Source organism: Sapajus apella, unplaced genomic scaffold (genome assembly GCF_009761245.1).
Source record: "Sapajus apella isolate SASKATOON/1434 unplaced genomic scaffold, GSC_monkey_1.0 scaffold10, whole genome shotgun sequence".
NCBI classification, from domain to species: domain Eukaryota; kingdom Metazoa; phylum Chordata; class Mammalia; order Primates; family Cebidae; genus Sapajus; species Sapajus apella.
The window spans coordinates 10,878,320-10,901,245 of NW_022436950.1; the positions used below are offsets into that span (position 1 = coordinate 10,878,320).

The 22,926-nt window shown below is 39.7% G+C and overlaps 1 protein-coding gene across 1 annotated transcript in view; it reads left to right on the top strand.

The window, feature by feature from the left end:
* The window catches only part of PID1 (phosphotyrosine interaction domain containing 1), a 244,209-nt gene extending 235,901 nt beyond the window's left edge, over window positions 1-8,308 (top strand). The window contains exon 3 of the mRNA XM_032277989.1: window positions 6,156-8,308. Coding sequence (XP_032133880.1) covers window positions 6,156-6,632 — 477 coding nt within the window. The 3' untranslated portion in view covers window positions 6,633-8,308. The remainder of the gene's footprint in view (window positions 1-6,155) is intronic.
* The last annotated feature ends 14,618 nt before the right edge of the window (window positions 8,309-22,926 follow it).

A 22,926-nucleotide genomic window follows, 5' to 3' on the forward strand; every position in this document is an offset into this window, starting at 1 on the left:
GCTAGTTGTTACTTTTCCTGAAGACTCCTCTTGTCATCTTCCAAGTCCCTTTGTTCCAACACCCTGGGTGGTGAAGGCTTAAAGAAAAATCTGTGTATCATTTTGGACACATTTTGTGACAAATTTTATAAGTTGGTATTTGCTGTCTACTTTGTGGCTCTGGAGGATTGCAACTCTAAAGGACAGGGCTTAAAAGAGATGTATTCATCTAGAAAGTATTCACCTCTTTCATAGACAGGATAACAGGATTCTCCTTCACCAAACCCAACGTTGGTACACAGCTATGTTGGTGGTGGAACCTTCTGAAGCAGCTTTGCACATAGAGTCCTGTGTTCTTACTCATAAGGAGACATGCCCACAGAGGAATATTAAAGGGGATTTTCCCAAAACGTGGCAGGAGGAGACCTCTCTCTATATATTTAGAGTAAGTCCCCGAAACAGTGTTGATATAGAAATATACAGGTATAATAACCCATATTATAGGGTTTCTGTTTATGGAGACATGGGAACTCCATGGCCCTGTATACACAGGGAGCATGATTTCATGCAAAGCATAACTGAATCATTGGCATTTTGAGACAATTAATTTTTTTAAAAAGTTTTTACTCAATTTCTCTTGAAAATCAGAGCCAGAAGATGTACTTCTATTAAACTGTATACAAAAAAAAAGAAGGAAGTTCACTTTTTAAAAAAGGTCTGAATAGTGTTTTTCAGTGACTTACAGTCAACATTATGGGTTAGTTCCAAACTCTGGAGAATTTAATGGGAAAATTAAGAAATATGTGGACAGGCAGTAAATAATTAACTTCCTAGGGCAAAGTGCAAAGACATAGATCAGGATTCCGGAACATGGGTCATTATGGATAATAGCAGGGCTGATTTAAAAGAGTTTCTGAAGGGAATGGCCTTGCTTTGTATTCCATTTTTTAGGACATGCTATTTAGAGAATTATTTTCATTCCATTTCTAGGAAAGCTTATTCAAATAATCACCTGCCTGCCTGCCTGCCTGCCTGCCTGCCTTCCTTCCTTCCTTCCTTCCTTCCTTCCTTCCTTCCTTCCTTCCTTCCTCTCTCTCTCTTCCTTTCCTTCCTTCTTTTCTTTTTTTTCCTTACAGGATCTCACTCTGTTGCCCAGGCTGCAGTGCAGTGGTGAGATCATAGCCCATTGCAACCTCCACCTCCTGCAGGTTCAAGTGATTCTCCTGCCTCAGCCTCCTGAGTAGCTGGGACTATAGGCACCCACCACCGCACCCAGCTAATTTTTATATTTTTAGTAGAGATGGGTTTCATTATGTTGGCCAGGGTGGCCTTGAACTCCTGACCTCAAGTAATCCACCTGCCTTGGCTTCCCAAAGTGCTGGGATTACAAGCCTGAGCCACCACACCAAGCCCCTATATTTCTTTAAGAAGTGCCAACTTGTTAACAATATTTTTTTGAATTTACATAATCTCATATAAATAATTTATATATTGAATATATATAATCTCATATAAGCTACCCATCTGTGCTCTATTCTTCTCTCCAGTATACCTCCAAAATACACCTTTATTTCTTTTAAAATCCTTAGTTTATAAGTAATACATATTTATAAAGAGGATAGTATTTTCTTAGTTATCAAAATTTTACTGCTATGAAATTGGTTTTCATTGGAGTGCATAATCTACAACTTCCAATAAAATTTTTTAGAAGTATTTTAAAATTATATCATGATATATATTTCTGTGTATATATATATATATATATATATTTAATCAGAGAGAGAGAGAGAGAGAGTGTGTTAAAGTGTGCCTTTAGAGCAAATTGGGTTGTTTTTTCTACCAAACATAAAAATAGTTATTTCTAGTTTCAGTGAATAGTAAAAAGAAATACACCTCATTTCAGCACTAAAATTAATTTCCTCCATGTGCTTTTTTCCCTTATTTATTTTTATTTTGGTAAAATACATATGACATAAAATTTACCATTTCAACTATTTTTAAATTTTATTTATTTAATTTTTAAATTTTACTTTAAGTTATGGGGTATATGTGCAGATCTTGCAGGATTGCTACATAGGTATACATATGCCATGATGGTTTGCTGCCTCCATACCCCCGCCACCTACATTAGGTATTTCTCCTAATGTTATCCCTCCCCAATCTCCCCCTTTTTAAGTACACACTTCAGTGATATTAAATACATCCATAATGTGCACAACTACCACTACCAGCCGTCTCCGGAACTCTCTTCATCTTGTGAAACTGAACCTCTAAACCCCTTAAACAATAACTCCTCATTTGTCCCTCCCCCAATCCTCTGGCAACCAAAATTCTAATCAGTGTGTTTCTATGATTTTGACTATTCTAAATATCTTATACAAGTAGAATCATACAGTATTGGTCTTTTTGTGACTGTCATATTTCACTTAGCATAATGTCATGAAAGTTCATGCATGTTGTAGTATCTGTCAGAAATTCCTTCTTCCTTCAAGGCTGAATAATATTCCATTATACATATATACAATGTTTTGTTTATTCATTCATCTGCCAGTGGACACTTGGATTGTTTCTACTTGTTAGCTGTTATAAATAGTGCTGCTATAAATGTGTGTACAAATATCTCTTTGGTATCCATCTTCCAATTCTTTGGGGTATATACCCAAAAGTGGAACTACTGAGTCATATGGTAATTCTACTTTCAATTTTTTGAGGAACCACCGTGCCGTTTTTCACAGAAACTATACTGTTTTCAATTCCCATTAACAAGGAACATGAATTCCAGTTTTTCTTCATCCTTGCCAGCACTTGTGATTTTCCGCTTTTTTGACAGCAGCCATCCTAATGGGTGTGAAGTAGGATTTCACTGCAGTTTTGGTTTGCATTTTTGTAAGTATAGTAGCATCTCTTCATGTTCTTTTTGGCCACTTGCCTTTGGGAAATATCTACTAATTTCCATTGCCCATTTTTTCCCCCAGGGGCTGACATACAGAAACTTTTATTTTTTAAAGCTTTTTTTCTCAACTTGTAGGTTCGGGTCACGTGTGTTGGTTTGTTATATGGGTAAATTGTGTGTTGCTGAGGTTTCGTGTGTTAATGGTATCATTATCCAGGTAGTGAGCATGATACCTGGTAGGTAGTTTTTCAACCCTCATCCCCACAACCTTCCTGTTTCTAGTGGTCCCCAGTGTCTGCTGTTCCCATCTTTATATCCATGTGTACTCAATGTTTGCTCCACTTATAAGTGAGAATATGTGGTATTTGGTTTTCTGTTCCTGAATTCACTTTGGACAGTGGCCTCCAGCCATGTCCATGTTGTTGCAAAGTACATGATTTCATTCTTTTTATGGCTGCATAGTATTCATACATGGTATATATGTATGAATATACAGGCTGGAGTGCAGTGGTGAGATCATAGCCAATTGCAACCTCCGCCTGCTGCAGGTTCAAGTGATTCTCCTGCCTCAGCCTTTGAGTAGCTGGGACTATAGGCACATACCACCACACCCAGCTAATTTTTGTATTTTTAGTAGAGATGGGTTTCATTATGTTGACCAGGGTGATCTTGAACTCCTGACCTCAAGTAATCCGCCGTCCTTGGCTTCCCAAAGTGCTGGGATTACAAGTCAGCACTTTATCTGGTCCACTGTTGATGCCTTGGCCCATTTTTACGTTAGGTTGTTTGACTTTTTGTTGTTGACTTTTAGGTGTTCTGTATGTATTCTAGATGTTAATTACTTGTTACATCCATGATTTGCAAATGTTTTCTCCCATTGTGTGGGCTCCCTTTTTAAATATGTTGACATTGTCTGTTTATGCACAGTCTATTTGGTGGATAAACACAATTTATTTGGCATCAAACGACCACAGATTTTCCACATGAGTGGCTGAAATAGGGACACCTTTGCTTTCTGATGGCTCAATTTACGCGAACTTTGTTTGATGCATCCAATGATTAAAACTATTATGTAAAAGTAAAGGCTATGTGTATAAGGTATTCATGAATCAATCATAAATCAATTTCATGTTCAGACTTAGGTTCTGTCCCCAAAATATCTCATTATGTATATGCAAATATTCCAAAATCTGAAAATCTCTGAAATTTGAAACACTTCTGGTCCCAAGCATTTTGTATAAGGGATACTCAGCCTGTACTGTGAATTTTAGTCCTGCAATTTTATTCCCTGTCTCCTCCTCTCCTTTCCCACTGCTTCTGTTCCTAATTCAGGCCATCCTTACCTCCTGGCTGCGTTTCTGCTATCAGTCAGGCCTCCCCATCCACCTTTCTTCCTGGCATGAGGAAAGTCTGAGTTCACAACCTCTATCACACCCAGGCACTCCTTGGACCTTAGCCCTTCCCTGGCATTCCAGCAGGAGCAGTGATGCCGCGATTCGCCATGTGGGGCCACCCCGCAGAGCTCAGCCTATTTTTATCCAGAGGTCGTGGACCTCTTACACGGCCTCTGCTCCAGGGCTGTCTTGGGCTATGGCTTTATGTGTGCTCAGGTCAGCACATCCTCTTTGACCAAGCTGGTTGAGAGTTTCTCTACTGCAGCCTTGCCTTTACTGTTCCCTCCTCCTCTTTAGCCACCTTGACTTGCTGGACTTCTGTGTAGCTTTTGAGGCCTGATGTTTTGAAATCCAATGCCTCTTCCTGAGGCCTTCTGTCATCCGGGATGTCACTGCCCCCTCCACTGGATGCTCAGAGAACTTTGCTGTTCCCCTTCCTGCCCTTTCCATGGCCTGCCTTACATCATAGACATAGCAGTACATGTGCCAAGGGTGAGAGTTTTGTCCTGGTGAACTGTGGAGCTAGGATTTAAACTTCAACTTCACCTGCCTCAAAGACTGTCCTCTGAATGAATATTCAGTTATTTTTTCCTGTGGATTTTCAGCCCTCCCCACTTTCACAGCATTCCCTCATGCTTATGTGTTATATTGCCATTGTGTATAAGAGGTTCCCAATAAATGCTTCTGGAATGTATCACCTTATACATCTTTACTAAGAAGTTATCTTTTTAAAGGGACTATCAAGTTGACTCTTGTCACAAAGATACAATAACACTTAACTTCTGTGTTTTAATTTTTTAATATGTGGCCTTTATTGTCCCACTAAACGTAAACATTGTTTGGAATCATTGTGACCAAATGCCCCCTCTCAGTTCTCACTATTTCCATGGACCTTTTACGGGTCTTTCTCTCCTCACATCCACAGTATTTCTATTTGTGTCACTAATTTTAAGTGTAATTACATACTATTTTGTATTATTTCTTAGATGATCTCAAGTTTTATGCCTTTTCATAATGCTTATGTCCCAATAATAATAATTCTGTGCATTTTCTGGAATGAATAAAAAAAAGTGAAAGAATGAAAATCCCTTCTTGGCATATTATAAACAAGTTATAAACTACTTCAAGACAGTATTTGAATCATTTGGAATTATTTTTCTTAGTTTTTGTACTGCCTATCTAGCTAGGTGATAAGCCAGCATTCTAGTCTGAATTCATCTGTAGAACTTTTGTTTATTATCACATAACCAGATGCTCATCCGTTCAAAAACTGCTTAGGTTAAAAAACAACTGGCACTGCTGTTATTTTTTAAAATTATTTTGGGAAGAAAAACAATCATGATTTAGGCCATAATTTCAAGAGAACAGTTTTTGCGTCCTTGGCATTAGAAGCAAGCAGGCTAAGTGAAATCAAACATTGAGAGATTTGGAAAGAGACCCAGGCTAGGAGATAAGTTTAATAAAGATTTTGTTTTTCCAATGCAGTGTCCTTTTGATTGCTCTCTATTATTCAGTTATGTGTGTGTTTGGCTGAAAAATAAACTTTGAATGATTTTATGATGTTAAAGAAATGCCAAATTACATGAAAGATCCTACTCTTCATTCTAATTAGGATTTAAAAAAGGAGGGAGAGGGAGAGTCGTTCTCTAGAAATTAGATTTTCAAATCCAACTCTATTCAAATAATTCCAATACATTTGCCAAGTAGGCAACTCATTAGAGAGAAACGGTAGAAATTCCGATGAGTTAGTCTTTCAGGGAGCAAGAAAGAAGTGTCTTCACTTTCCCAGTGTGACACCATGACTGTGTGAAACACCTACTCTGATTCAGTCTATCAGAACAAGGAGCCACCAGCTGATGCCTCCTTTTCTTCCTCTCTTGCTCCTGCAGGTTACCTACCTGGGCAAAGTCTCCACCACTGGCATGCAGTTTTTGTCAGGCTGCACAGAAAAGCCAGTCATCGAGCTCTGGAAGAAGCACACACTGGCCCGAGAGGACGTCTTTCCAGCCAATGCCCTCCTGGAAATCCGGCCATTCCAAGTGTGGCTCCATCACCTGGACCACAAAGGGGAGGCCACCGTGCACATGGATACCTTCCAGGTGGCCCGCATCGCCTACTGCACCGCCGACCACAACGTGAGCCCCAACATCTTCGCCTGGGTGTACAGGGAGATCAATGACGACCTGTCCTACCAGATGGACTGCCACGCCGTGGAGTGCGAGAGCAAACTCGAGGCCAAGAAACTGGCCCACGCCATGATGGAGGCCTTCAGGAAGACTTTCCACAGTATGAAGAGCGATGGGCGGATCCACAGCAACAGCTCCTCCGAAGAGGTTTCCCAGGAATTGGAGTCCGATGACGGCTGAATGAACTTGAGACGCTTCAGCAAAGGCAGCATTGGTCACGGAGTTCAAGGGAATGAATGGATGAGTAAGCAACGTTTCAAATTTGGGATGAAAAGACTGCCAAAGTATTGGCTGATCAAGCTTTTTAAATTCAGAAGAGCAATTCTAAATCTAAAGAAATGTATCATTAAAGTAATTACAATACATTGAAACCTGCTGCTGCTGCTGTGACTGTGAGGAGGGTGGGAGTGTGGCTGGGGAGGAAGGTTCTAGGCTCTCTTCTTGTTTTTCTCCTTTCCCGATGCCTGTCTGTGGGAGAGCTCCATGCCAGTTTTCACCACTCTCAGGCAAATACTCTGCGGCTGTTATTGGATGGGCCATTCCAATCTGCCTTATGATATTCCGCAAGAATGTTAGGGGCACTTATGGGATCTCTAATGGGGCAGGCGGGATGCTGTTGGAGACGCTGGCCGCAGGGAGGAAGGAACATCTCGGGGGAGCCCTTCATTCCTCTCCCATGGCAGATGCCCTTCTCCATATGTGAATCAGCACAGCCTTTATTGAGCTTTACAACTAACAACCTGATAGTTGGCAGTTAATTCACAGTTAACAATAATGCTTTTATTTACATAAATATACCACATATTACCCTCTTATTGTATTCACTTCATCTATTTTCTTAGAATACTTGCAACTACTAATGACCCCTTTCCTTTCCCTCCTCCTGCCCTGTCCACCTTCTTTCCCCTTCTAACATCCCTAGAGGGATGCAATCTCAACATACATTGCAGGACACCAAAAGGAAGAAAACAACCAAGCAAATGAAATAAACATTCAGACACACCAGGAGTTTAAATCAACAACCCCAACAACAGAAGCCCTGGCAAAGGGGAATGAGTGATCAACAAGTGAACACACTCTAGGTCGGCTCTCCTTTTATCCAGCTGAGATTTATGGTAACTTATTTAATGAATGGTTCTGTTTGATGCATCCTTGATGGCAAGCTTCAAATCTGATTTGGTATCACCAAGGAAGCCTTGCCTCCATCACTCAGCATTCATTGTACTTAGATAGGGAATGAGTTAGATAAACTTGACTTGTCTAGAGAACCCATGTCATCTTAACCTGAAGGGAAATCTTACTGCGTTATCATGCAATTGATGATATCTTAGGGTCAGAATTGCCCATTTTTGTTTATTTTGAATGAGAAGTTCTCACTAAAATATCCTGAGATTTCTCAGTTTTATGGTTCTTTAAATATTATACAGAGTCAACATTGAGTGAAATTCTAAGTATTTGTTAAAATACGTACATTGGAGGCCAAGAGCAGATGACTACTTTTCCAAGTAATGCTGCTCCTTCCTAAAAGTCTGTTCTCAATCCTGGTAATGTTAGGGGCACCGCGGCACCTAAGAAGCCTTAAATGAGAGCTGATCCAATCTGGAGAGTGATGGTGTCGGCATTTTGGTATGCGTATCTGTGTGTCCGTATCTGCGTTTGTGTGCGTGTACGTGTGCCCTGTGTGTGGGCCCAGTTTTCAGGCATGTAGAATAAGCATGGAGTCATATTGAGGAGGACTCATTTCTTGAAGATATGCTTGTTGCTTTACAACATATGTAAGCTATTCTTTAGCATAAATGCATTCATTCTTTAATAAAAATATGTTTGCATTAATAAAGGAGGAGTTTCGTACTTTATGTGTCTGTCCTCTTTCAGGTAATGAAGAACAAATTAGACCAAATCGTTCTATCAAAAAATAGTTTTAAACTTGGTCATAAATAACCTATTCCTTGATTGTGTTTAAAAAATCTTGTTTTCTAAATGCTCAATTTGTTTTTTTTTGTTTTTTTTTCCCCCCATTTATTTTATTGCATTTTAGGTTTTGGGGTACAAGTGAAGAACATGCAAAATTGTTGCATAGGTACACACGTGGCAGTGTGATTTGCTGCCTTCCTCCCCATCACCTACATCTGGCATTTCTCCCCTTGCTATCTCTCCCCAACTCCCCACCCCCCCGTCCCTCCCCTATTTCCCCCCAACTGACCCCAGTGTGTAGTGCTCCCCTCCCTGTGTCCATGTATTCTCATTGTTCAATACCCGCCTATGAGTGAGAACATGCGGCGTTTGATCTTCTGCTCTTCTGTCAGTTTTTTAATTTCTGCATGCCCCTGAGATTGTGAGGTGGCAGCAGTTGAAAGAGTTCCTTACTATGGTGGATTTGTTTCAGTGCAGAGTCTTCCGGCACGTTTTGCAAATGATTGCTATTTACAAAAATCTCGTGTATGTCTTTGAAGAACCTATACTGAAATCTTGGAAGGTAAACACTGAGTGATTTATTTTTCTGATGGCACTGGTTAAAGAACGTCTTCTCCAGGGTATGATATCTCAGAATGGCCCAATAAACAAGCAAGACAGATGGCCATGGAGCCTGTATCTTCTGAGCAATACCCTTCATGGAATCAGTAACATATATAAAGGCTTCCAAAGTAAAAGTATATATGCCTGTTATAAAGAGATGAGTTCAAGTGAGAATTATCCCCTAACTCCTCTGATTGAAATGGCAGTTCTCTCAGGTCAGACTTTTCTCAATTTCAGTTTCTTTCTTGTCCTTGAATATACATTTAAAAAGAAAAAAAAACAGCCAGAGTGTATTTCAAGAGTGCCCTTTTCCTTGCTAAGTAAAAGTTGAGTTGGATCCTAAGTGCACACGTGTTTATTTACTGCAGCAAGCATTTACTAGTTTGTTTGTTTTTTTCTTTTTTCCAGACTACCAAACGTAATGTGCTAAGTAATTGGCTCTGATAATATTGGCATGAGTTTTTGCTGGGGATGATTGGCAAGCAAATTAAGGATAGACACACAATGATGTCTTCCAATTAGCTAATGAAGTCTTTTGGGATGGCCAATCCTAATTCCTCTCTGAAGGGTGATTCAGTTTTGCGTTATTATCTTTAGATGCTTTGTATGCCCACTTTCTGTACTATACTTTCGTTGCTAGTGATCACAAAGCACTTTCATATACATTACTCAGATGCTCCTAAGAAGAACCCTATAGGCAGGCATAGCAGTTATCTTAGAGATGAGGAAACTCAGCCTGAGAGAGGTGACATCACTTGGCCACAGTAGCACAGCTAGGACATGTTTAGGAGCATAGATGCCTCTGACTTCTCGTCCAGCGCTGTTGCTCTGTCAAGGCAACGTCCACCTCCTTTGGAGTTTTCATTTCTATTCCTCTTGAAACCTTCTAGCTCATTTTAAATTAGCACACTAAACTATTATAAATAAGCATGCTTTACTGTTCATTTTTGAAGTATGTTTGACACCAACAGTATTAAAAGCAAAGTCCCAAGAAATGTTTTTGAACCCAAATAACATAATCTGAAGTTTTGCTTAAGTATTTTCCTGGCTATAGGCAAAATGGACACAGTTTTCTACTTCTACAAAATCAAGATACCTGTTTTGTTTGTTTTGTTTTTCTGAGGGCGTGTTAAAATTCTCAATCAAGTCCGTCTGTTACAGGATTCTATGGCCTCTTGTCATTTTCCTTCTTGTCATTCATTGGAGTTTTAAATTACATATTTATTTGTATAATTATGTAAATGTCTGTTTCAACCTGTTGGGTGTCAACGTTTTTAAGATGAGGGCTTTGTCTCTTTTGTTCATGTTTATCGCCAGCTCCTATGGCAGGACCCGGCACTTGGGAGGGACTAATTTAGTTTCTGTTAGCCGGCTGGCAGGGTGGATGGAGGGATAGACAGATGGAAAGAAAAATTTCCATGTGTTTCTTCGATTTGCAAGTTCTAGGACAGAGTCTTGACACCCCGAAGGTATCCTAGCGACTCCCTTGCTCAGTTCTCCAAAGGTGAGCAGATGGCTTTTTACTGAAGAAAAACGTTGCCCCTTACCTAATACTAAAATGAAATTATGGCGATGAAGAGAAAAACAGTGTTAGATATTCAATGTCACATGATTTAAACGAAATGAGCATTATCCCAAGGAAGCAGACAGATGCTGCATTTTAAGACACCTGCATTTAGCAGATTATAGCACTCCTGTCATGCATTTGTCCCTGTTCATTTCCGTCCCTGAAAGAGAAGAGAGAGAATCTTGGGAGAGGTGTTTCTACTTTCTGACAGTATAAAGCATGTGAATTCACCTGGGTTTCCCCCCAATTTATACTTTAGAAAACATTCCTTTTCTTGTGCACTCTCTTCTGCTTTTTCTCATTTCTTTTTTTCTTCTTTCACCCTTCCTTCCTCTTTCCTGTTCTCTACCTTCTCTTTTTTTCTGTCTTAGATGTTTATTTACATGACACGCTTTAGATTTTCTCACAGTTTAGAAGGGAAGAGCATATGCGCTCTGAATTCCAGAGAACACATTTTTGGTTCATGATTCGTTGACATAAAATTAGACAAGATTGTGGAACCCTCCAGATTATCCTAAATTCCTTTTATGAAATTTTTTTTCAGTCAGGTAGGATGTGATGACACCTTGCTTCTTCATAGCTTCCTTAAGCAATTCCTTAAGTATCTTTCCATCTCTCAGATACACCTTAAAGTAATCTAGAGTGAAGGTGAAAATTTCTATAATTGTCAAACTCCCGGATTCTTATTGATCTTCGAGAAATTTTCCTGTGAGATGACAAGATTTGGCTCTTGGAATAATTTTATAGGATACATTGTTCAGCTTGAGACCTGCTTGATAAAAGGCCTATCATTACATGTCCCTGGTTGCTATTCTAGATCATTCTTTATTCTGGGATCAAAGTTTAAGAGAAACACTTAAGGAAATACCCACTTTCAAGAAAGAGCCAAGAGGTGCCCGCATCCAAGGTCACTTATTGTTTAAAAGTAATTTATTTCCATGAACAAATAAAAAATATATATGTTTACATTGTGCCACATGATGCTTTCAAGTATGTGCACATTGTGGAATGACTAAGTTAATTAATATATACATTCTCTCACATACGTGTAATTTCTTCTGGTGACAACATTTAAAAGCTACTCTCTAAGCAATTCTCAGGAAATATTAATAAGTTATCATCTCACACTGGTTGGGATGGCTATTATCAAAGAATCAAAAGATAACAAGTGCTGGCAAGGATGTAGAGAAAAGAGAACCCTTGCACAATGTTGGTGGGAATGTAAATCAGTACAGCCATTATGAAAAACAGTATGAAAGTTCCTCAAAATATTAAAAGAACTATATGATCCAGCAATTCCGCTACTGGGTATATACACAAATGAAATCAATGTGTCAAAGAGATATCTGCATTCCCATGTTTATTGCAACGCTAGTCGCAATAGCCAAGATGTGAGAACAAACTAACTGTTCGTCAAAGGATGAAGGGATAAAGCAAATGTGGTGCATATTCACAGGGGATACCATTCAGTCTTACACAATAAGAAAATCCTGTCATTTGCAACAACCAGAGGACATTAAGTAAAGTAAAGCAGACACGGAGAGACGAATATGGCACGATCTCACATATGTGTAGAATCTTGATCTTACATATGTGTAGAATCTCAAAATGTCAAAGTCACAGAAGCAGAGAGAAGAATTGTGATTACTAGAGGCTGGGGATTTGGGAGTTGAGGAGATATTGGGTAAATAGAGGAATAAGTTCAAAAGAACATTGTACGGCATGCTGACTATAGCTGATAAAAATGCATTGTATCCATCCACAGTCTTTTTTTGTTGTTGTTGAGATAGGATCTCACTCTGTCACTTGGGTTGAAGTGCAATGGCATGATTTTGGCTCATTGCAGCCTCCATCTCCGCTCAAGCAATCCTCCTTTTTCAGCCTCCCAAGAAGCTGGGACGACACGTTCACAGAACCACATCTGGCTATTTTGGTATTTTTTTGGAGACAGAATCTCACTCTGTTCCCCAGGCTGATCTTGAACTCCTGGACTCAAGCGATCTGCCCACCTTGGCCTTTCAAAGTACTGGGATTACAGGTATGAGCCACAGTGCCAGCCAGGCCTCATCTATGGTCATTTAAAAATGTAAATTTGGGATCAACAAACACTAAAACTCGTTATAGCTCTGAACGGAGTGGTTCTGATTCCAATTTTGCACAGAAAACAAAATCTAACAAATTTCATGACATTCATAATTAGATTATCTTCACATAGATGCTATTATCAGTATAGAAACATCTTAAATGGGGGGCTTGAGGTGGAATTTTGGACCTTTAATCAGCCTTCTGCCAAATTATCTTTTCACCTTTCCCATTTCAATTGCAGTAGCTTTTCCTAAAATTTAGTACTACAATTTTAGAAGTTGATATAGTAAAACCTCATTAATTTAGATAAAACTAATTGTGAGTTTGTGGTTTTAGCCTTGAAAATTTAAATTTTATGCTTATTTTAATAATATTGCTATTGGAAGTATTGTCTACTTGGGAAACACTAGTTTCACATATTAAAATAACAATTTACAAGATATAATGTAATTTCAGCATAAGAGGACGTTGGCATGAGTGAAATTGTGGTTTTGACATGCTAGTCTCAAGCCATTCTTTATTTATTAAAATGGGTTCTCAATGGAGCAACAGATGGTTAAAGGAATTCTAGGATTTGGATCCTTGAAAGTAATAAAATCCTCTTCTTTTAAAATATCCGTAATTTATATACCTTCCCTTTTACTTTATATAAATGTTTGGTTCAATTAACCAAAAAACAAAATGATAAATGGCTGAAGTCTTCTTTTTTTCTCATAAAAAAACACCTGTTAAAACAGTTGAAAATATTTTTCTGATCACCAAGCTGTAATCGTTTTCCCTTTGCTACCAGTTGCTTTTTGTCTCCTTTTTCTTAACTTATGAAGACCCATATGATTGTAGATCACCTTAAGAAGCTCAATAACTTATCAAGTCATATAGTAAAACAATTATGAAAATTATTGTTAGTGGCCTGGTTTTATGTAAGGTTCAATGTTTTGTGATTTTTCAGCTCTGCTAATGTACTTGTGATTGCAGTGCTCCACTGCCAATTTAGGATATGTTAGCTCGATACGAATGATGTATGAGATTCTGTGGATGACTTCACGTGGCTTGCACCCTGCTCAAGGGGCCACAGTGAATGTAGCCAAGTGGCCATTGGAAACCACCTCACACTCCTCTAGTAGAGGCTGTCCCTTAGAAAGTGCAGTGAGGAGGCATCAGGCCAGGAGAAGAGCAACCATTTGCAACCCATCAGCCAAGAGAAGGTCTTTGTGTAATTATCTCCCAGAGGGTGTGCTTTTCTCTCAGTTTACTGTAGAAATAGCAGGCATGAGTTTGACCCATATATTGGTACTTAGTTAATACTGATATTATTTTTCCTAAAAGTGATTACATGTTGTTTTTTTTTTCCTCTTCCGTTATTGCCTGTCGTTAACCCACATGATCTGTGCCTAAGGAGGTGGGAAAAAGTTGGGACTTAACATTTTTAACATATACACACGCTGGGCACAGCCAGGTACTGTGTTAAGCTTTATGAGAGTGGGGCATCCCAGCCGAAAGAGGTTAAGACATTGCCAAACGTTGCACTGCCAGTCAGAGACAGAATCAGGACTGAGGCTCAGATGTATAGTGCCTCAGAAGCTGGGTACTTCACTATGACACATGCTTCACAAAAGAGCGCACAGAGGGAGCTCCAAGGGGCCGTTGATGACTTGAAGGTCATCTTCTGGAGAAAAGCCGCCTAATCTGACTGTGGTGGCAACTGTCTTACTTCTAAGCCTCAGAATCAAAACAGTTGTGAGCCTTGGCCCATCATATCCTCAATGCTGTCATACGAAAATTGCTTTTTAAATCATCAAAATCTTTGTTTCCTTACTGGTATTTCTTCTCTGCTACTCTTGAGGGAAAGTGTGGTACAACCCACTCATCAGACATCTCAGAAAATGAGATAAAATCCGTTCTGGGGAAGCCCAGGGATGAGCTTTCTGAAGTCCATGCCAGAAAGCCCTGAAACCTGAAGGTAAAACCTGGCGTGACACTCATTTATCAAGGTGGGATCCTGGGCAGACGTCTCATTTATTTCTTCTTCTGTCTCAGCCCTTCCATTGGCTGGCTTTTCCCAGCCCTGGAAGTGTCGTGGCAAGGACAAGCTGATGTCAAACAACAGCAGCTCCTGAAGAAGGAACGAAGGGGCCCAGCATCACCCACAACTTAGTTTCAGTGGAACCAGCTCTGTGCCCTCAGATCTTCTAGATGTGTGACATTTGGCTTTTCTCTGGAAAATGCATCCTGAGGGCACTGTATCCCTCAAAGTCCATAGTAACAGGGCGCTGTCTGGTTTACTCTTGTATTTCTAGGCAAGGAATCTGAACGCTCAACCTCCAGCCCCACCATGCTTCTCAGCCTCCAGAGCTCCTGTTGTTCTAAAACCCAAATTTGATTCCTCAGACTTTCGCTTAAAATCCTTCAAGTCCCCTTTTTGTCTGCAAGAGAAACTAATTAACATTTTACCTCCCTCCCTGCTTGCTTTCCTAATTTTATATTTCATTGCAATAAACACACTTTTTTTTCAGAGACAGGGTCTCACTAAATTGTCCAGGTTGGTCTCGAACTCCTGAGCTCATGGGATCCTCCCACCTCAGCCTTCTGAAGTGCTGGGATTACAGGCATGAGCCGTCACAATCTGCTTATAGAAATTATTCACGAGCTGTCTGTCACCTGAAATTCCAGGTTCAGCTTCAAACCCTGGGCCTGTGTTGCTCTGGGCAAAGAACTTAACAACTTGGGCCTCAGTTTTTTTCACCTGTAAAATGGGGAAAATAGATGCCTAAATCACAGAGCTGCAATGAGAATTAGAGGAGTGAATATATGTGAAGCATTTAGCCTGCGGCTTGGTGCCTTGGTAGTGTCCAGTTAATGCTGCCTGTATTGGGATTTCCATTTTCTTCTTTTACTCCTCCACGGATACCTGTCAAATCACCGGAAGAGCACTTTTCAATTTCTCCAAAAGGCTGGGCTCACCTTGGCATGCCCTGCTCTTAGATCACATAATGAACCCATTTCTGCTCATTCAGCTCTTCCTTCCAGTCATATGAAGACATGCTTACCACCACCTTCACATAAAGCCCTCATTCCTAGTTTCAGAGGTCCCGGGCAATGCTGTTCAATAGCTGTTTGTCACCAACCACATGTGTAATTTGAAATTTCTAGCAGCCTGATTAAAAAGTTAAAAAGAAATAGATGAAGTTCATCTTAATAGCAGACTTTAACCCAATATATTCTAAAAATTGTCATTCAGCATATGATCAATATAACATTTATTTATGTGATATTCTTGTCGTATTGTGCAAAATTGAGGATATATTTTACACTCTGTAGCACAAATGCTCTGTAGCCACATGACTAGTGACTATTGTATTGAGCTGCATAGCCCAAGAGGGTAAGAACCACACAGCCTGATCCTCTCTCTTTCACAGAACCAATTCCAATGGCTGACACTTTAAGAGGGACTCATAAATGCTTGTTTAATGACTAAAATGTTGAACATGAACCACTCCCACGGGTATGTAAGTGTATTAGTTTTCCGGCACTGCTGTACTGAAGTACCATTAAATGTGTGACTTTAAAAAACAGAAATGAATTAGCCAGGTGTAATGGTATATGCCTGTGGTCCCAGCTATTTGGGAAACTGAGGTGGGAAGATTGATTGAACCCGGGAGGCAGAGGTTGCAGTGAGCTAAGATTGTGCCACTGCATTCTAGCCTGGGCAACACAGCAAGACTCTGTCTAAACATAGAAATAAATGAAAAATAAAAAATAAAAATAAAGAACAGAAACGCATTGTCTCCCAGTTCTAAGGACCAGAAGACTGTGATCAAGGTGCTGGCAAAGTTGATTCTTTCTGAGGCTGTGAGGGAGAGCCTGTTCCGTGCCTGTCCCTAGCTTCCGGCACGTGCTGGCAACCTTTGATTGCGTTTCCCTTCTGCTGCATCATTCCATTTCTGGCTTCATCTTCACATCATGTTCTCCTCTATCTGTGTGTCTGTGTCTGTGTTTGTCTGCCTGTCTCCAAATTTTCCTGTTTTCTAAAGACAGCAGTCATATTGGATCAGGACTTCATCTTAACTAATTATATCTGCAATGACGCTATTTCCAAATAAGGCCACATTCTGAGATACTGAGGCTGAGGCTTCATCCTATGAATCTGGGTGGCTGGGAACACGACTCATCCCATCACAATAAGGCAGGTGTTATTGCCGAGTCTTGCTTCAGGGCTCACAGCTTAGAGGGCACTGCAGGCTCCACTCCAGGTTGTTTGATTCCGAAATCCCCACTCTGCCCCTTTGGAGAGCCCTCGGTGTCTGGGTTTGGTTTCCTTTGGCCAGCCAGCGTTGTGGTTAGCTTATCAAGGGCAGAGCAGACAGCTTCTTTGAAGCCTATTATTACTTAATTTTAAAAAATATTTCATGAAATGAAATTAACGTGGATCTCAATACACCCATCGTACAAGAAGATTAAATTTCCCTGAACTTGCCCTTTGTTGTCTTTTGTTTCTCTATCATAGCTGCTTATTTTATTGCATGGGCGCCTGCTAACCACTGGCCTGGGTTGTCTGCTAAGGAAAATAAGGCTAAGAGGGGGAAGCAGTCAAAGAATGAAGGAAATAAGAAGGCTTCAAGCAGGCAGGATGGCCCTTTTCTCTATGTAACGATGTTAGCCAACTCTTTTGAGGTCAGGTTTCCCAGATGAGGCCAACCCTGGTCTCAGCCAATGCCACAGTCCCTCCCGTGGTGTCCCTTATTTCCTTTGGGAATTGGTATTTTCCAAACGTCTCAGTATGATGATCCATCTAAAATCTCCACATCACAAAGAGAAGAAGGCTTTGAAGCCTGGAATCTGGGATTTGCCAATCATGCCAGGATTGTGGTGCATCTCTGCATCTGCAGACACCGGCCATGTGGTTACAGTTCCCTCTGCACCACACTAAGGAATCCTATTCCCCTGCCTCACTGTGGAGGAACATCTTTTGCCAGCATTTAAAAAGCTGCTTCAATGCCACTTTGTTTAAGATAAGCCCATACCAGCATTCAATTGGCCTGCAACCAAAGAACTTCTGTGCAGCTGGGAGAATTTATTACTAAAACTTATTTTCCAGACTGATTATTTAATTTCTTTTTCTAAAGGTCAGACTTTGTTATATTGTGATTAAAGATTCTTTTTTATAAATTCCTCCCGCCTCCTTTTTTTTTTTTTTTTTTTTTTTTTTTTTGCCAAAATGGGCTCCTGTCAGAGGACTTGGAAAACTTTTTCTCTCCTCCTTTTCTCTGAAAAATTAATGAGCTTTGCAATTCCTTTCAACCTAATAATTTTGGTAGTGCTAAAATTTGTCTCTTTGTTTCTAAGCAAATCCAACTGACACTGTAATATATCGAGTTTCCAATGGAGGCTATTTCAGGAGTTATTTAAGTATTTAGGACGGGGGATTTGGAGTAATATGTTCCAGGCTTTCTTTATAAACTCAGAATATACTAGAAAAAGAAATCAAGAAAATACTTCTGTAGGTCCTCCCTGTATATGTTCCTGGAGAGAAAATTAGATACAAGTTGGTGACTAACAAGTCATTTCATTCAGGCTCATCACTATGTATTAGCTGGTCCATTAGGCTCCCCCATGGGTAGTGGCTAGGGATGAGGGTTAAAGAGAAAAGAGAGTTTTGAGAGAATCAAGGTAAGAACTAATAGTTTTGAGCATGTACAAAAGATATGTGATACTCGAAATACATCATTTCAGTTAAGATGACAGAATCTTATGCAGTAGGAATTATCATTCACTCATTACAGGTGAAGAGTTGATGCTGCAAAAGCCGAAGTTGGCTGAAACCCACCATGACTTGGAAACAGAGCTAAGTTTGAGCTCAGGACTCTGGGTCCCAAAGCCTGTGATGTGCCTACATGTCCCACAGACACTCCAGAGATACTCCTACCCTAAGTAGCTTTTTCCATAAGTCCTTTTGGACTTCTAGGTTGGGCCTCAAACTTTTCCAACAGATTGGGGTTCAGCTCAGATTACAGGACACAGTGCCTCCTCTCTGGTCAGCTGTTGGTAGACAGCCACAAGAAATGTTTCACCCCCATCACTTGCGCTGCAAGGCATAACCTGGACTGGCTCATTCCCATCAGAGCCTTTCCCGGGACATCAAAATGCAGAACTTCCCGTGGACTATTCTGACGATTCTTTCTGATCTCTTCCTGGGCACCTGCTGTCTAATCAGAAAATACATTTCGGTCCTTCCTGTCCTCTGTGCACGTCACAGTCTAAACGCGGGGCCTAAGTCACGTAAAATTTAAATGAGATAAAAAGAGAAGTGAACATTTATTGAGTACTTACCATGTATCACACTTTCAGCTTTTTATTGTCATTCCCTAATTTTGTACCTCACGAAAACCATATACAGAGAGAACTATCATTATCCTTATTTTATCGTGGAAGGCGATTAAGTGTAGAGATGTTAATCCTTTTGCTAAATGTCACCACTCTAATGAAGCTATCTGACCCCTCAGTTTGACATCTTATCCATCCTTTCAGATGAGCGAAGGCTCTTGGCTGATATCTGGCACAAGGCATGCTTAGCTTAAGTAAGTCACAAAAATGTTTCTGCAGCCTCTCTTCTAAGCCACTCCTGAAAGGCCAGCACCTTTCTTCGTGGTAAAATAAGTTACAACTGGGAGCCCACTTCAAGGGTTTCCTTCCTCAAATAAGGTTGAGAAGAACTAACAAGTCATGTTACATCTTGGACATTTTTACATATTATTTATTTAAATAGCAGGTGTTATTAAAATATTTTTCAGATAAGAATATTGAGACCCAGAGAGACTGACTTCTCCAGTCTACACAAACTTAGACTGAGACTCAAGACACTCCTTCCAATTCTTTGCATGGGGAGCACCTTCTATGATAAAACAAGAGATGATCTCTGAAGTACTAGGAGTGTGGGTGTCTTAGACACATCATTCTTTTTATTCTTAATGTGTTAGTTTCTTATCCAGAGAGTTTAAGACTACAAATGCAGAAGCCATCATAAATCAATAACTCTGGGGTAAGAGAGCTAACATACACCCTGTCTAGGGACACTTTTGAAAAAATTGGGACATATAAGAACAAAAAGTACTGAAACTATACTGAGCATAGTCAAATGAGACAATTGGATCTTTGATGGTTTCCGAAGCCCTTTCATTATTAAGAATATGTTATTGCATGCACTGCCATTTAGTCCAATGTACCATTTACTTTAATAAATGGTATAACACTAATTTTCATCACATCATTAGAAATGTAGGCCATTGTATCATACTTATTGTTCAGTTTTTAAAACTCTACAATTTTCAGGACCCGCTATGTCTGTCCAATATCAGTATTTTTGTGAAAATAATCCTGAGAGTGCACTTCTGTTGTTTTGTATTATCTCCTCTTTATTATTTTGTCATTGGTTTCCCAACTTTAAAAGAAGATGTAAAAATTCACAGTCAGATTGTTATTCCAGGGGTAGATATAAAAATTCTGGTTTGATTTTTTGGCATTCTCTCCCGTAACTTCATTTTATCATCTAAGAAAACACATTTATAATAGAGAGAAAAAGAAGTGTTAGCCCCAATATACCTCATGTCAAGAGCGACCTTCTCATGTTGCTGTGATTAGGGAATGATTGTTGCTTCCAAAAGTCTCCTCATTTGCTAATGAATATGGAATGCTTTTCATATATATATAAAACAAATATATGAAAATTATATAGATGAACATTATATATATGCAAATTATGCATAAATGCTTCATTTAAGACTTCTGTTGCTCTTCGATTTTTGAAAAAAAAAAAAATAGAAACACAATATTGGTTTCCCTGGTGAAAATTCTTTCCAGAAGACACAATATGGTGTGAGATATTCACTAACAGCGGGTGATATACAAAGCCATTTCTACTGGAAAATATGCCATCTGGAAAAAAACAATTTGTGGAAATGCATGTCAGTATGATTATGTTATCTTAGGTTAATGATGATAGTAACTGTGTCAACAAAGTATTTTTTTTTAGTAGGAAATGGAAGAGCATTTGGAAAGAGTCATTATGAATAGCCTTTGCTTATATTTTCTGGCTATGACTTCATGCATTTCAAAGAGGAACTGAACTAAGGCCATGCATCTGTTTCTATGTTTTGGATAAAATGTGGGAAGAGGGATAGAGGGAGTCTTGAGACTTAATAAGACTTAGAAAACTCTGTTTCTTTGAATTATCCTTAAGTAAACCTGTGATGAGCTTGGCCCAAAGTCTGTATCATTCGCTGTACCTCAGTGTCCTGGTCCCATCTCCTAGTTCCTCATATACTCACACCATTGGCCTTCACACATGTTCCCTTTGCCTGGAGCTGTATGAACTTCCTGGCCCCAGTCCCCCAGTGTTAAACCAACCCCTATGACATCAGCAATACTGCTTTAGCCTCTAGAAGAAAAATCAAAAAGCCTTCACTATACGTGCCACTGTGAGCATTTTCTATGAACTTATCACAGTTGTAATTGTGCTGTTATTGGCATGACTTTGTGAATAATGGTTGTCCATTCCCTACTGGGTTTTAAGTTCCCAAGGGTCTAACTCAATGCCTGCCACTTAGGAGGGACCCATAAATATCTTCTGAAAGAATCAATGACTTGGCTTTATAGTAGTGATGACTGTGGCCACAGACCGCCATCCTGAAGTTCACCACGAGTTTCACTAAGCAACAGTGGCTCAGCTGCTGGTTGGCACCCTTTGCTGGCTGCCTTCAAGCATGGCTGGAGACTGAGGAATAGCGATTTCATCTGTTTGAAACTATCTGGGCTGTGTGGGGATCAAAGTCAGTGGGGTGATTAGAACAACTGATTTCTTAATCAACCCAGTCAGAAGGACTTCAAAGAGACTTCTGTATTGGAAAGATTGGGCAAGAGTTCTGAGGAGGGTGAAGTTCTGGATATAGGAAATGTTAAATCTTCTATTCTGACTTTATGAAGCTCTGTTTCTATCATATGCAAGTGTTTCCAGTTCAGTTCTAGGCATATGCCCAAAGAGAACAGTAATAACTAGTTATAAATTGTGAGAACTGGGAGAAGCCTTAGAAACTGGTTTAATGCTTTTTTTTCCTCCCAGATAGAGACCTAGAGAAGGGCAGTGACTTGCCCACAAACACCAAGAGTGCTGGATTCCAGACCTGACCCTGACCCCATGAAGGGCAGCATCAGGTCTGGAATCCAGCACTCTTTCTATTAGGCTATAGGCCTGCTTTTCCCACAGCAAGTCTGCTGCTTGTACACCTGGAGTCACTCACTCATATGCCTTGCCACCTAGGAGCAGGTGACCTGGGCAAACCACTTAACCTTCGGGGACCTCAGGCTTTTATTTTCCAGATGTAAAATAACAGGGCTATGCTAGATAATGTCTAAAAATCCCTTTGAATTGTACATTTTTTGTTATTATCAACCAACCCTCTGCTCTTCTCAAACTGTACGATCCCTTGGACATCATTTCTAAACCCACTCGGTATGGTATGAAAGTTTAGCATTAATACTCAGTAGTGCAAATATAATGCTTACTATATGCTCGACACAGTTCTCAGTTGCATGTAGCAACTAATTTAATCCTCACAGTGACCTTGTGGGAAAGACTATTATTTATTCCCATTTAACAGATGGGAAAACTGAGATACAGAAAACTTAAAAGTCATACACAAGGTCTCACAGATCCTACGCAGCAGGTCTCAAGCTTGAATACAAGTAGCCTGCCTCCAGAGTCCATACAGAAGTAATTCAGATACAGCGGTCTCTGCAAAGTGGACTTTGCCTTTTATATTTTTGTTTATACATTTATCCTTTTCCAAAAGGATTGGGAGTATTTTATTGATGTACACACTATACCACATACACAATTTATGAATAAGTAAGAGGGAAGAAAAGTCAATGGATAGGGTCAACACCAAAAGTCTTTGAAACACTTTCCTAGAAGTGGTTCTGGGTGTCCTAGTAGTGAATGTAAGCAAAGGGGGGTGGGAGGAGGAAGAATACCACCTGGAAACCCTCATCTAGGTGAGATACGACTTGAAAAAAATGTTTAAAGTATCTCCACATATTATTCTAACAACCAGCAAAATAGTGGAATGAAGTTGTTATATTAAAAAAAAAATGAAACAAAACAAAACAAAAGCCATTTTGGTCAAGAGAGGCATTCTGTAGACCCTTAAAATGGAGCTCAACTTTATTTTCATCCTTAAAACATTGTTTCAGGAATTTCAGAAAAAAAATATTGTCTTCTACCCACTTTCATTTCCTTTTATGTTTTTTTCTCCT